Source organism: Pipistrellus hanaki, assembly GCF_964339955.1.
Source record: "Pipistrellus hanaki genome assembly, chromosome: 10".
NCBI lineage: Eukaryota > Metazoa > Chordata > Mammalia > Chiroptera > Vespertilionidae > Pipistrellus > Pipistrellus hanaki.
This window is the reverse complement of record NC_140512.1, coordinates 27,921,766-27,933,256: the sequence shown is the minus strand read 5'-3', so window position 1 is coordinate 27,933,256 and position 11,491 is coordinate 27,921,766. Positions and strand designations below refer to the sequence as shown.

General features: G+C 38.2%; 1 protein-coding gene and 1 pseudogene across 6 annotated transcripts; both read left to right on the top strand.

Moving 5' to 3' along the window:
* The first annotated feature begins 348 nt into the window (after positions 1-348).
* Positions 349-9,768, top strand: MTERF1 (mitochondrial transcription termination factor 1). Of its 5 annotated transcripts, none has more exons than XM_084897433.1 (4): positions 349-403; positions 601-679; positions 965-1,023; positions 7,195-9,768. In XM_084897433.1, exons 3-4 carry the CDS (start codon positions 1,019-1,021, stop codon positions 8,354-8,356), a joined length of 1,167 nt encoding a protein of 388 aa, XP_084753559.1. In that variant the 5' UTR covers positions 349-403; positions 601-679; positions 965-1,018; the 3' UTR covers positions 8,357-9,768. The 5 variants fall into 5 exon arrangements, with proteins under 5 accessions (XP_084753559.1, XP_084753560.1, XP_084753558.1 ...); XM_084897434.1 differs by having other exon boundaries at positions 360-452; XM_084897432.1 differs by having other exon boundaries at positions 360-497.
* Positions 1,393-7,187, top strand: LOC311629413 (transcription factor BTF3 homolog 4-like; annotated as a pseudogene). Its single transcript has one exon. The product of its transcript is annotated as a transcription factor BTF3 homolog 4-like (transcript).
* Positions 9,769-11,491: the final 1,723 nt, after the last annotated feature.

Here is an 11,491-nt window from a genome sequence, read left to right as displayed (position 1 = left end):
GCTAAGCACACTCCAGGAAGGAAAGAATCTGGGGCTGCCCAGGAGCCTCTCATCGCAGGCGTCTTCCGGCACCAGACGCCCAAGTGCTCCTCGGCATCCTGTTAGTCACATGAATACGCGTTATCACCTTTCAGGCCGCAAAATTCCTAACAGGGACGTGCTGGGAAGGCTCCTGGCCCCGCCCCCCGTCCCAAACCCGCCTCAGCTGTGCGTCCCCTGCGCTCACCGCGGTCTTCTGCCGCCCCCTGCTGGGCCTCTCGCGATGGTTTACGGAGGGCGGCACCCCTGGCCGCTGGGGCACGCAAGGTGGTGACGTCACGTCGCCGCGCGGCCCCGTGACCGGAAGTTGGTGGACTTCCGCTTCCGGAGGCGGAAGTAATGCGCTCAATGGTTCTAATCTTAGGTACCGTGGGAGTTGCAGTTGCCGGCTGGTTGCTGCTGTGCTTTTTGTTGTGAGAAGCGGGTGTGGGTGACTCTGTGGTTGTCGCTGCGCCCAGGTCCCGCGCAGCTCTTTGCACAGTTGTCCTTGTGGGAGGGAGAAGGGTGGGAGGAGTCCATGGAATGGGACCTGTGGGATTAACCTTAGTTTTGATTTTGCAGGCTCACCGGGGTTCGAACTTAACGCTTCACCTCGCTAAGAGAAGCTCGTAAGAAAACTCGGCGCTTTGGGGTTTTAAGGGTAAAGCCTGCTTTTTAATTTGTGGAGTTTAATTGAGACAATATACGTGAAGCGGTTAGTTTTGGTTTTACAAATCATTCGTGACTGCTACCTTTTTCTGATCATATTCTAGCCATTTCCTTCTCAATATCTCTGCGATGTTTAGTATGCAAGAAGGTTATGCATTTCATGAGGCTATGCACCTATAGTGTTAGATGGGATTGAACTCTTTATTCTGTATTACGAAGTCCTGATAATAAGTTGTAACCTTCCCTCTTTCCCCTTCCTTTTTTGGGCCATTTTTAGGGACAACTATTTTCCAGCTTTTTCTGGAGGAATGCAGAAGTCTTCTCAAGACAAATGAGGTGAGAAATGCATTGTTGGAAAGGTCTCTAAACTGCTTGTTTTGTCGAAAGAAGGCCAACTGGAATGTAGTACCCCAGGGCCCGGGATTAGCCATTTCATTAAAAGCCCCTTTATTAGGCTTCTGTGGATCAGAGGGTAATGTAAAACCTCTTATTCCTTACTAGGGGTGTCGAACTCAATCAGAGAAGGGGCCAAAATCTAAAATCCAGCCTAAATCTCGGGCCGAATGGTTTACTGAACAGTCATAAACTGACAATGTCATAAACTGACAGCGGAGTGCAGTGATGACAGCGTGGTGCGGGCCACATTGCAAGGCCTGGCGGGCTGGATTTGGCCCGCGGGCCTTGTGTTTGACACATGTGCCTTAGACCTTACAAGTTGTAAGTACACAGATTTTCAGTGTATTTGTTAATTTTGGATTTCACCTCTGGCAATAATGGTTTTGGCTCATTAAAAACGTTAATATGAGATTGAAATACATTATGGAGTATTATTTTTGAAACTTGTAGACTGAGGCAGTTGATACGTTTTGCATTAGGCTGTTTAAATATTCACCTAACTAGATGTAAGGGGAGTATTTTGGATGGAAATTGGGTGCTAAAAGATAAAGAAGCATTGGTATTTATCAGGTTTAGCATATTTGTGTTGAAAACTGAAAAAATAGGTAAAGGTAATATATTGTATTATGTTTTTGTACTCCAAGACGATTTTAATTTGTTTTTTAAAATTTATTCCTTATCAGATTACAACAAAAACATTTAAATTAATATTCTAATATTTCATAATGAGTGCATAGCTGCCACTAATCTGTCAGAGGTAACTATTTTGTTCCATTTTTTCCCCCTCTGCATATTACCCTAGTCATAGCATTATGCAGTTTGACACTTAAAATACCTTAGACATCTTTCTATTGTGTTAGATCTGCCTCATTTTTAAAAAGCAGCCGGTATAGTATTTTATTGCATAGTTGTACCATAACTTATTAGTCATTCTAATGGGGACATTGGGTTCCTTCTTTTTGTCTATAGCAAATAGTATTATGATGGTAATCCTTTTCATAACAATGTGTATTCTTGTCTTGGATAATCTCCCAGAAGTGGAAAAGAATTAAGTTGGATTAAAGAATATGATGGAGGGTACCAAATTCTCTTACAGCAGTGGTATTTAAGAATTTCTCCCATTTCCTTATATGCTCACCAACATTAGATATTAGTTAACATTGTATTAAGCTTAGCTGAGACTGTTCATAATATATTTTGGGTCAATTTATTGCATATATAGTATTGTGGTCTAAACCAAATTTTAGTTGCCGATTCTAAATCCAACTGAGCTCTTTCCTCCCCCTCTCCCCCAAAGGAATAATGTAGATTCCTTAGTAATAAATAATTATAAAACAAATGATTCATTTCAACAATATATTCTTATTTAGTTAAAGATTTGTAGGAAGGTAGTATTTGAGTGGGATCTTGTACAATGGATGACATCAGGATGATAGGCTTTTCTGAAAGATATCTTAAACAAGGCAGGGAGACAAGAATGGACAAGGATGTTTAGGACCAGAGGTTTGAGAGGCAATGGTGCCTACCTTGTTTCCCCGAAAATAAGACTGTCTTATATTAACCCTTTGCACTCCGAACCATTCTGGACATTGGCTACCAGCTACTCGAGCTACTTTGCGGCGGAAACGTGCGTTGAATTAACTCAATTCCCCGTAATCACTAATAAACTGCAATGTCCCCCCTGAGAGGGGACATCCGAGTGATATGCTAGAATTCCGATGTCCCCTGAAAGGGGACAGCGGAGTGCAAAGGGTTAGTTTTTGCTCCCAAAGATGCGCTAGGTCTTATTTTCAGGGGATGTCTTATTTTTCCATGAAGAAGAATACGGTACACATTTATTGTTAAATGAAAATAAAGGAAATTTATTACCTGTATACGGTACGGTAGTATGGTAGTTGTCAACACAAACCAGACAAACTGTGAATCCTATAGTATCATGAATTTACTCATTTATTCAGTGACAATCATGTCATCATCTTCTGGAACATCATCATAACAATCCAATTCCTGAATTTCCTGGTGAATTTCTTGTGTCTCCATTTCTTTCAGAATCAGTGGACCAAATCTCTCACGTTTAGCCTAGGGGGTGGGGGCCTTATTTTCGGGGGGATGCCTTATATTTCACTCAGAAGGAAACCTGCAAGTAGGTCTTATTTTCGGAGGATGTCTTATTTTCGGGGAAACACGGTAGTTGTGAAGTTGTAGAATAGAAGCTAGCTAGAAAGATAGGTGGAACTGTGTGGTGAGGACTTTGAAGGTCAGTCTGAAGATTTTACTTTGTAGGGGAGAGCTACAGAGATCTTTAATCAGGAACATAATGAGGGACATAATTACATATTTTACAAGTATACTGTTATGGAAGTTTTGAGGGACAGGTATTAGAGAAGTAAGTTAGGTGGCTATTATAGTCTGGGTGAATGAAAAGCAAAGAGTAGAGAGGTTGGAGTTCAGAGATGTTGACCAAGCAGAATGTACACGATTTGATGATAGGTTGAGGAAGGGAAAGAAAGCAAAGCTTTTGTATTTTTATCACAAGTGACTCAGGTTAGTGAGAATGATTTCTTTAATCAGAGGAGGTCTACTTGGGGGCTGGGAAGGATGATCATTTTGGTTTTGGACTTGTTAATTTGTGTGAAAGATACTTCCATGGAGAAGGAATTATGTACAAAGACATAAAATCCACCTATAAGATTCAGGAGAAAACTTAGAGCTCTTTTGTTAAGAAATTTGGAATATATTTTCACTTGCTTTTAGTCTGTCATTCATGGAATTTCTTTAGAACTTTCTGTGGCTTGTTCAACCCTGTTTGAGGGTGTGTTCTCTAGAATAGATGCCTTCAGGCTTTTTTTTTTTTTTTTTTTTAAATTATGTATACTCTCAAGAAAGGTTTATACATGTACCTTCAATATATTTATTTACTGGTGAGTTATGTACATGTCTTACAACATATATTGTATACATTTTAAAATACAGAAAGTAGAAATTTTAAAAGGCTGAGGCAAATACAATTTGGAATTTTACTGTCTTGTCCTACATTCCATTGGGTCATGTTGCTACCCCTCTTTGGAAAGTACTGGTCTTATCCATAACTGTCAGAGTTCGGTCTGATTGTTCAGCAGAGGTCACCCTTGAGCATCTGGAAGAGCAGATTTTTGAGCTGTGCAATGTAAAGCTTTCCTTTAGTTAGAATGAAAACCTTATTTTTTAAGTTTCTAAATTCATGCATTTTTGGGAGAGTGTATAATTACACGGTAGCATTGGCATTATGGAGAATTGAAGAATAGTGAAGTCAGAGTATAGGGCAGTCTAATATATGCTTTTGTTTGATGTTTACCTTGTGAGCAGTCTGCACTTTGGTTTGAATGCTATAATTCTATAGTTTGGGAATATTTTTCCAATTCTTTGAGAATCTTTAGATTATCTGAGCTATAGGAATTCTAGGCAGAATCTATTAAATTCTTGTTAAATTGGAATAATGAAAAGGATAGGCACAGAGAGGCTTTTTTGATGTTGATCTTGAAAGCAGTATCTCAAGTCCAAAGGTACTGTTAGTGGTGAATTGAAATCATTTAGCTCTATTTCCTATTTTATGCTGAATTAAAGTATCTCTTTTAAGTAATCAGGAATAAAAAACCAAGTTCGTCACAGCTGCGTAGTCTGAAAAGGATAAAGTACAATTAAAAAATATATTATTGTATGATTCAGATTACAAGTAGCTTAGGAAAACAAATTATCTGATAAGAATAGTTTTTGTTGCTTTTTTTATAAAACATTTCCTATAAATAGATGCTCACTTCACTAGGGATTTAGGATTATTATCATGTAGCAGTTCATACATTTCATGATTAATTTCTGAATGATCAAGAAAATGAGATCTTGAAATTTGTTTTTTTAAAATATATTTTATTGATTTTTTACAGAGAGGAAGGGAGAGGAATAGTAACATCAATGAGAGAGAAACATTGACCAGCTGCTTCCTGCACACCCCCCACCGGGGATGTGCCTACAACCAATGTACATGCCCTTGTCTGGAATTAAACCTGGGACCTTTCAGTCCGCAGACCCATGCTCTATCCACTGAGCCAACCCGGTTTTGGCGAGAGAGATCTTGAAGTTTTAACCACTTGCACAGAGTTATATGTGTTGTGAAACTGATGCAGAGAGCCCTGGGCTTGTCTTATGTAATGTTGTGGGCTGGGGAGAATGGTAAAAGTAAATTTTAAACATGCCGTCTTGCAGCTCAGTTCCAATATGTGGTGGATTATTTGGATTAAATATCCCAACTATTGAAAAATGAACATTGGTTTGGAGTTGTTGGGTTATAACCAAGAGGACAATAATAGAGTGAGGAGATTGGAAGCAGTTGTTGTTGACCAGAGGTCAAGATAAGCTAAGAATTAGGCTCTAATAATAGCTGGATTTAAAGAGTGCCATGAATCTAGAGAAATGTGTTTATGGTGCAAATTAAGAATTCTAGCGTTGGGATCTCGCTGAGGTAGCCCTCTTGCTCTTGTCATGTGCTGGTGTTGGAGGGCTCTCCCTGCTCAGATTTACCAACAGCTGAATCAAGGAAAGTTAGCCACACTTCAGGCTCAGGTCCAAATAGGGGACACGGATACGACTTGCAGAAAGAAGGTGGTACATAAAATAGCTACAGCTGATGACAACTTCAGAGTTTTCTGAAAAACTGGCTGTCAATAATATAGCTGGTATTGAAGAGGTAAACATGATTAAAGAGGATCGAACAGTTATTCATTTCAACAATCCCAAAGTCCAAGCTTTCTGCTAACACCTTTGCAATTACCAGTCACGCAAAAGCCAAACCAATCACAGAAAAATGCTTCCTGGAATATTAAGTCAGCTTGGTGCTGACAGCTTCACAAGTCGTAGGAAGTTAGCTGAACAGTTCCCTCGGCAAGTGTTGGATAGCGAAGCACCAAAACCAGAAGACATGGGAAAGATGATGATTTTTCAGATCTTGTAGAAATCAAATAATGAAACTAACTAAAATATTTTCTGACTTTTGGAAGCTGGCATGGACTGGATTTAACAAATCAGCTATTTGGTTCTAAAATTTTACAGACATGGAGAACATCAGCTGTGACTACTTCAGAAATATAAATATTTTGTATATTGTTTGTTTAGCATTTTCAGTCATTTGATTTTGCATTTTGCACTTCTTTCCAGGATCTATTCATCTATTCTTTTGGTCAAAATCCAAAGTATTGGTGCAGTTTGAGGGTGTTTTGATATTTGATTATTTGATTCTTGGTTTCTTTTTTTTTTTTTCTTACGTATTTTCCGGTGTATAAGACAACTGGGCATATAAGACGACCCCCTAATTTTACAGTTAAAACATAGCCTATATTCGCTGTATAAGACTACCCCCCACTTCCGAGGCAACACCAGTTCTTTTTTTAGTAGACCGCCTCTCTGACTCTAGCCAATCTGAGCAGGCTTTTTTTTCATTTCAAAAGTCGTCTTATACGCCGGAAAATACGGGTAATGTATTTTTGGTGTGTGTAATTTTTTTGTATGCATGTGGATATGTTTGTACACAGTGGAGATCAAATTGGAAAACAGTTCAATTCTTTTCTTTTTCCAGTAGCAATAAATCTTTACAAAAAAAAAAAAAAAAAAAAAAAGCTGGTGTTGGTTTTCAGGGCTAAATTTAGAGTTTGATAACCAACATGTGAAAGCTGAGGCAAAGAAGTCTGGTATCTATGGGCAAGGCCAAGGCCAAAGATCTGGGAAGTTGGAAGACAAGGCAGAATTGAAAACATCAGTTAGTAGGAATAAGCCTAAGGTTTGGTAACCAGGAGGGATAAAACAGAAATGGAGAGGGACAATTGGTTTTGGATAGCCAAGGTAGGTAAGGCCAAACAAGAAGAGCAAGGTAAAGGTATGAATAATTGTGGGGCAGTGATGATGCTATACTGCCTTTCATTATGCTGAGGATATATGGAGCCCAGGTGGGAATGCGGTGGCTGAATTGTTAACATAGCACCAGGAGAACTTCTTATAGAAAGGACCATGATACTTATAGGATTATAATATGGTCTTTCAGTTATTTAATACATTGTATAATATTATCTATGTTGTTTTACACAGCGTTCCAAGAAGTTGGGGCTACTTGACGATTCTGGCACCACGAAACCTCTTGTATATGAGGAGTCACTTCCTCTTTGGCTCAAGATGTTGGATGACCCGATTTTCACCAGAAATACTCTTCAAATCGGTTTCATGTAGGTTTTTTGGTGTGAAGTCTGATAATGAAGACGGCGAGCCTCTGAATAGACTACTGAATAACTTACTTACCATGGGAGTAGATGTTGACATGGCGAAGAAGCGGCAGCCCGGAGTTTTTAATAGGACGGGTGTTAGTGAGCAGGACCTGAAGATGTTCCTTCTGTCCAAAGGAGCTAGCCAAGAAGTGATCGCTAGCATCATATCAAGATATCCACGAGCCTTAACACGCTCAACTGAAAATCTTTCAAAACGGTGGGATTTGTGGAGGACAATTATGACATCCGACCTTGAAATTCTAGATATTTTGGAACGTTCTCCTGAATCGTTTTTTCGGTCCCCAAACAACGTAAGCCTAGAAAATAATATAAAGTTTCTCTACTCAGTTGGATTGACCCGGAAGTGCCTTTGTCGATTGTTGAGCAGTGCCCCACGTACCTTCTCCAATAGTCTTAATTTGAATAAACAGATGGTTGAATTTTTGCAGGAAGTATGTTTGTCCTTAGGTCACAGTCAACCCATAGATTTTGTCAGGAAAATAATTTTAAAAAACCCTTTCATCTTAATTCAGAGCACCAAACGGATAAGAGCTAACATTAGGTTTTTACAGTCAACTTTCAACCTGAACAATGAGGAGATGCTTGCTCTGATATGTGGTCCAGGAGCTGACCTCCTAGACCTTTCCAATGACTGTGCCAAAAGAAACTACGCAAATATCAAAGAGAAACTGTGTTCTCTCGGGTGCACTGAACAGGAGGTTCAGAAGTTTGTCTTGAGCTATCTGGATGTGCTCTTCCTGGGAGAGAAAAAGTTTAATGAAAAAATAGACTGCCTCATAGAAGAAAAAATTAGCATTTTACAAATAATTGAGAATCCTCGGATTCTGGATTCAAGCATAAGTACTTTAAAAAGTCGAATCAAAGAATTGGTAGATGCTGGCTATAACTTGAGTATATCAAACATCTCTCTTCTGTCTTGGAGTCAGAAAAGATACAAAGCTAAATTGAAAATGTTAAACATGCGATAGTGCATTTTTCTGGGGTATTAAAAAAAATGGTGATGATATTTCACTTTGAATTTGGGCCTTCCAAAAAGGAGATGTTTGATCTCTTAACCACATATACATATATAATGATTTTTTTGGATATTTTATTTTAAAGGTTCGTAAAAACTCATGGTTAGTATGCTCAAGTATAGTCTTCCCAGCTACTTTTCCTCTAGTTTGAATTATTACAATATCCTACTATGTGATATAGGCTGCGTAATTGGTACTTCCTGAGTGCCAAGGCAGAACAATGTATATGAAAAGATAGAAAATACAAAATAACCTTTTTTTCAGGTTTTTACTCAAATAAAAAATAGATTCACTTAGTTCCATTTTTTTTTTTTTCCCCCATGGGTTTGAATGGCAACCTGTTTCTCCTGTTATTCCACATATCTAATTATGGTTCATCTTCAAAATAGAATGCCGGTAACAATCTGACAAAACAGGAGGGATTTTTCACCTCAAGTTCTATATTCTTTACTTAAAATATTAGTATTTAATCCAAATTGAGCCCTCCACTGTAGGCTCAATTTACTATGGGTACATTCCTGATTTTTTTTGAAGACAAAGGCAACTGTAGTAGGCAAAATAATTGCCACCCAAAGATGTCTAAGTAATGATTTCCAGAACCTGTAATATGTTAAATTTCAAAAAGACTTTGCAGATGGGATTAAGGACTTTAAAATGAGATTGATTACCTGGATTATTTGGATGGGCCCAATGTAATCATAAGGGCCCTTAAAAGTGGAAGAGGGAGGTAAAAGAGGAGATCAGGGTGAAATGATGATATGAGAACTTGACCCACTTTTATTGGCTTTGAAGGAGGAAGGGGCCATGAGAAAAGGAATACAGGTAATTTCTTTAGAATGTAAAAGGCAAGGAAACATTTTCTTCTAGTGCCCCAGAAGGAAATGCAGCCCTGCCAAGATCTTGAATTAAGCACAGTGAGTCCTGTGTCAAATTTCTGACTTACAGAGCCATAAGAATTTATTAGTGTTGTTTTAAGCCTCTGAGTCTGTGATGATTTGTTTCAGCAGCAAATAGGATAACGGCAACTAAATTGTTAGTTGCATTATACTAGTAGATGAAGCCACAAAATGTCATCTTTTTAGTATCATATTTGTATTTCTTCCTCATATAATTGCCTTTTTTGTCCAACTACCTTTCTGAAACACCTAATAATTTAGTGTTTGTAAAGTCCTCTAAATGTATGGATAAAAACTAAATATGTGTAATAAAATGTAAATAAAGGAATATTTATTTTGCCTAATGAATGTAGTTTAAGAAATAGTGACCATTTCTGTATATTTATATTTTGTTGGGATTTCATCTAATATAAATAAAGAACAAGGAATTTCTAGAAGCATTGACTTTTTAAAAAATACATTTTTTATTGTTGAAGTATTGCATTTCCTCCCCTTTCCCGCCTGTCTTTCCACCTCCCCCCACAAGTCTTCACCACCCTGGAAGCATTGACTTAAAAAAGACAAATCAGGTGATGTCCGTACCTTGAAGGCATTTACAATGTAGTAGTAGCTCTGATATAAATTGAAAGAGAAGGAACACATTACATAACCTTAATTACTTTTAATTGTTTTCTAGATGTGGCTTTTGAATTAAATAACAATGGTGTTCATCCTTTTAAGCCTTTTTTTCCTATAATGATATCTCAGAAAAACTAATTTCCACCACTGATAGAAAACAAAATACCTGCTCTTTGAAGGGCATTTGTATGTCCGTCCGTGGTACTCTTATTCTAGTTATTTTCAATATGTAGTTATTTTCAATATGCTATTTGATGGCGAGCATGACATGTATAGTTTAGAAGATAGGGCTTCAGAGAGACATTTCTTTAGAATGATCTATCTAGGCACCATTCTGAATAGCTCTGTTACTTTGTGTAAATGTTTTAAGTTCACTGAACTTATTTTCTCATCTCTAATATTAAAAATTGACCTTGAAGAGTTGCTATGAATCAGATGACATAAGGTTCTTGTACATACTAACTATTCAGTGGTAGCTATAATAAATAGTTGCAGTAGTATTTTTTAGTACAGTTTAAACAGCTCTTGATATATAATTCACATACCATACAATTCACTAATTTAAAAGTATACAATTCATTTTTTATTTTTATTGGTATTTATAGGGCTGTGTAATCCTTACCACAATTTAACTTTAGAATATGTTTGTACCTCTTAAAAGCAAGCCTGTGCTCATTAATGGTCAATCTCTATTGTCCCCAATTCTGCTTCCTCAGCCGTAAGCAACCACTGATCTACTTTTGTCTTAAATTTGCCTGTTCTGGGCATTTTATATAAATGGAATCATACAATCTGTGGTCTTTTGTGACTGACTTCTTTCACTAGCATAATGTTTTCAAGATTCATCCATGTATCAGTATTCCATTCTTTTTTATTGCCAAATAATGCTCCTTGTATGGATCCAGTAGTATTATTGGTAGCATATTTTATTATGACTTAAACATAAGTCTTAACAGTATTAATTCCTTAGAATAGTGTTTTCCAAACTTGACATATGTGTACCCCTTCTATAATTTTCGTAACGCTGAGTACCCCTCGTACTCATGAGAACGTAGAATTAGGCGCAGCTAAGCACGGTGCAGTGCATATCCCCACCAAACTCCGGTGCAACGTGTACCCCCCATCAAACTCTCTCGGGTATGCGTACCACACTTTGGGAAACACTGCCTTAGGATATCAATTCCTCAGCCTATTGAGTTGTATGGGGAGTATTTTCTGAGGTATCTTTTCAGAATCTAGAAGTTACTAGTATAAGGAACTTGAGAGAGGTTGGCAGAGGAGATAATTTATTGGCATCATCTGGTATGAGGATTATGTCTGGGCTGATGAGATAATTTAGCATCAGTAGTTGCCAATGAGGACCAGTATTCAAGTTGGGCCATGGCATGTTAGACACTGGCACAAATACCAGCATCTTTTTGTTTCAGAGGGCTTCTGGTCACTGGGACCCTTGGACTGGAATTCAGCCAGAGAGCAGCTGCCCCCTGCGTTGTTCTTGCTCTTTCACAAGTGCAGATAAAGTTAGGCTCCCCCCCCCCCCCCCAAAGAGAACAGCTCCTCTGATGAAGCCCCC